The sequence below is a fragment of the Arachis hypogaea genome, chromosome 12 (assembly GCF_003086295.3).
Source record: "Arachis hypogaea cultivar Tifrunner chromosome 12, arahy.Tifrunner.gnm2.J5K5, whole genome shotgun sequence".
In the NCBI taxonomy this organism is placed as follows: Eukaryota; Viridiplantae; Streptophyta; class Magnoliopsida; order Fabales; family Fabaceae; genus Arachis; species Arachis hypogaea.
Window position 1 is genome coordinate 99,244,754 of NC_092047.1, and position 4,018 is coordinate 99,248,771.

General features: G+C 26.2%; 1 protein-coding gene across 1 annotated transcript; it reads left to right on the forward strand.

The window, feature by feature from the left end:
- The first annotated feature begins 807 nt into the window (after nt 1-807).
- On the forward strand, nt 808-4,018 carry LOC112727842 (probable glutathione S-transferase). The gene is made up of 2 exons (XM_025777759.3): nt 808-1,215; nt 3,388-4,018. Exons 1-2 carry the CDS (start codon nt 892-894, stop codon nt 3,739-3,741), a joined length of 678 nt encoding a protein of 225 aa, XP_025633544.1. The 5' UTR covers nt 808-891; the 3' UTR covers nt 3,742-4,018.

The following is a 4,018-nucleotide window of genomic DNA, read 5'->3' on the forward strand; positions in this document are numbered from 1 at the left end:
ATATATTTTATTGTTATTATAAAATATATTTAAAATATTTTTTGTACCTATTTCATTTGTAGAAGCAATAAAAAATATGTTATATCTTTTTTTATTACTTATTTAGTGTAATATTTTTTATTACGTATTTAGTTGACAATAATAACGAAATATGTGTATTTTGATAAATAATAAAAGAAAAAAGGTAAATACTTTTAAGAAAATATATCAGTAAATAATTAAATATTTAGTTAAAAAAAACCCACTTTGTGGGGTATCCTATAATTTTATATATAGTACTATAATAATCTTTTAATTGGAGACACTAATGAATTTATATAAAATAAAATTTTAATAAACATAATTATGAATTATCTGCTTCAGAAGTCAGAACACCTTTGAATTGTCAACTCATATGACTATGATAATCCTTAGTCCTTAGGTGTTTAGGTTACATCATTCAACATCTACCATTATATTTTCTTTAAAAATGATGGGATTTCAATGCAATTTTGAGCAAAAATATGACGTATATATTAAAATTAATTATTATGTATTTATATATAATTATTTATATTATTTAATTTATTTTTAATATTATTTTATATTTTAATATATATTTTATACTAATAATTAATTTTAATAACTAATTTAGTGTATATCTACCATACATTGTTATAACCTACCATTACTGTACACATAAGTCACATATGTGACATATTCTCAAATACATATGATACGACGTGGTAGCTTCTACACCTCTTATCTTACCTACCTAACTCATAATTAATCGATGACCAAACTAATTATGTATAAATATCTCAAAGCCTTTTAAAAAGCAGAAGCCAGAAACATTGGCATTTGTTAAAAGAACAATATTCAGATTTGTAGAAATTAAATTAACTAACTAACATGGCTGAAGACAGTGGAGAAGTTCAGTTCTTTGGTGTTGGGGGAAGCCCATATGCAAGAAGGGTGCAAATAGCATTGAAACTGAAGGGAGTAAAATACACTTACTTTGAAGAAGATCTTAGAAACAAAAGTGAACTACTTCTCAAATACAACCCTATTTACAAGAAGGTGCCTGTGCTTGTCCACAATGGAAAACCCTTAGCAGAGTCCCTTGTGATTCTTGAATACATTGATGAGACTTGGAACAAAAACCATGCCATTTTGCCTCAACATCCTTATGACAAAGCCATGGCTCGATTTTGGGCCAAGTTCATTGATGAAAAGGTAAGTCTTTTGTGGACATAGTTATTTCATTTGCTTATAATTTTTAATTGCGAAATTACTTTTAGTGATGAAAATTTGATAATTACAGAAATTAATTTTTATTTCTATTAACTATGAAGATTAAATTCTTATAATTATCTATATGTATCGAAAATATATTTTATAATTTGATTGTATAAGTAAGATTTTTTTGTTTTATTTTCATTTTGATTTAATTTTGTAATTAGCCTTTAATTTATTTTTGTTTTAATTTTATATTACCTAATATTTGGAGATTATAGAATAATCTCTAAATTTAAAAATATGGATTAGTTAATGTCCAAATTGGTGCATGAAAAATCATGAGTTTAATTTGGTCTATAAAGGCTTTATCGCTTCAATTGGACCACTAAAATGTTAGCACCAATGAAATTAGTTCTTAAGATAACTTTTTAATTGAGTTATCCCTAGTAAGTGTTATTTTAAAATAAGTACCATAAATCAAATAAGAGATCAAATTGATTTATGTGTGATCTTTAAAATGTGTGTATATATTTAAAAAGTGTGATCTTTATATATATACTAAAATGTGTGATCTTTAAAAAGTGTTATATATACAGGTGTTTTTCTTTTCCATTGAATTCTTATAAATCACAACAATATATTCTCAAAATACTTGATAATAGTATAAAATTCAATTTTTAAATCACATACCTAAGATAGTTACCAAAATAACATTGGCAGTCAAATTTCAATTTTATTTTTAAAATACCAAATGAATTCAGAATTGCACTAACTTTATGTCCAAACAATCATTTTGGATTAAGCTTTTTATTAAACTAAAAATCATAATTTTTTGCTTACTCTAGTTTCGGGAATAGAAGCAAAACCGTGACTGCTCTACAATGTCTTAAAAACCAAAAAACAGCATTAGCGTACAACATTTAAAATTTCATATAAAATCCAAATTAAATCCAACTACCTTCAAAAATTAATATGGTTAAACTTAACTTATCCAAATTTCTTTTTCAATTGGTTCAGGTCAATACCATTTTTAATGAAGAAGTTACGTAGTTTGGAAGTTAGGTAATTTTTTGCAAAATTCTGTTTTAAAAATCGTTGAACATAACCATATCATATTTCGTAATTAAGTCCTGTCGTAACAAAAACGTTGGAATTAACAGAATATTAGAAATATGCCTAACATTTGACTGAATATTTTATATAGTTTAACAGAATATTCTATTAATTCTAACATTTTTATCACGATAGGGACTTAGTTACAAAATCTGATATGATATAGAGACCTAATTAAAAATAATAAAAGTATAGAGATCTAATTAAAAATTTAATAAAATTATAGAGACTGACGGAATAATTAAACCATATATAAATTATAATTATAATTGTAATAAGCATATTCATGCTCTTTGAGTTACTAATAAATTTGATTTAATTCGTGAGTTTTTGGTGAACCAAATTTTAATCTTATAATTAAACCCAGTCTATTAATGATGAACATCGTAAGCTAAGCTTAAATTTGACTTGGCTTAACTCATTTAGGATTGGTAATACTAACCTTATTCACGGATATCCAAATTCAACCTAACCAGTGCATTTGGATAGGGTTAAGAGTGGAATGGGTTGAATTACGAGTAAAGTCGGATATAAATTTAATTAGGCCTAATCTTATCTGACTTCTATATACATATATGATGAAATAGATGGAGATTGAACCCACATTTTTTCTTTTATAATTTTAATATAAATTTTATTATGATTTGTTGTTCTTAATTTTAATATAAACTTGGTTTTATATTTTTTATTTTATTAATATAATTATAAATTATAAAATAATTAAATATATATTGTGTTTAACTTAAAAAAATTAACTTCTTATGAATTAAATTGGATAAAATTAGATGTAAAATTTTAGGATGCGAGTAGAACTAATATTCTCAAATCACAGATAGAATATAACTAAATTTAAAACAAATTTTAAACCAATAAATAAAATTAAAATAAAATCTAAATTCTATATCCTACTTTACTCGTTATCAGTCTAAATTATTCATCTCTTCCACCCAACTTTTAGATAACATTTTAAACACTAGCTCTTAAAAATATTATTATGAAATGTATAAATAGGGTAAAATGTAAAGCCCCATTCATTCTTGTTTTTCTTGTGGCTAGTGCATTCCTACAGTAGTGAAGGCTGCATGGACTATTCAAAATGAAGAACGTGAGAAGGCCATTCAAGAAGCAACCGAGGCCCTTCAATTTATTGAGAATGAGCTCAAGCGTTATAATCACAAGTTCTTTGGTGGAGACACAATTGGTCTTGTGGACATTGCTGCTAGCTTCATAGCTTATTGGCTCCCTCTTCTTGAAGAAGCTGCGGACTTGACTTTGTTGACCGTTGACAAATTCCCTAATCTACATAAGTGGAGTCAAGAATTCACTAACCACCCTGTTGTGAAGGACAACTTACCTCCAAGAAATGGGCTTTTGGGCTTTTACAAAGCCCGGTATGCTGCGTTGAAGTAGAGTAATGTCGTGGGTGTCCTGTTTTCACATGTTGTGGATGCGTCACGTGAATTATACTCATAATAAAAAATATAATAAGAGTATAAGCTAAAATGTTATTTCGTTATTATAGATTATTAGGTTGCAAAATTAGCCGCACTGTGAGCTCAACTGAAGACTACTTTTATTTTATTGTTATATATAAGAAAAAATTATTCATATTGCTCAAGTGAGGGAATGTAATATAGAGAATATTTACCTGGACTTCCATGAATAGTTTTACTATACTTTTAGAAAA

What these genes read in the sequence shown, in the direction of transcription:
- LOC112727842 (XM_025777759.3), top strand. Translation starts at nt 892, where the DNA reads ATGGCTGAAGACAGTGGAGAAGTTCAGTTCTTTGGTGTTGGGGGAAGC. An exon ending in CCAAGTTCATTGATGAAAAG is followed by an intron (nt 1,216 to 3,387) that starts GTAAGTCTTTTG and finishes TCTTGTGGCTAG; the next exon opens with TGCATTCCTACAGTAGTGAA.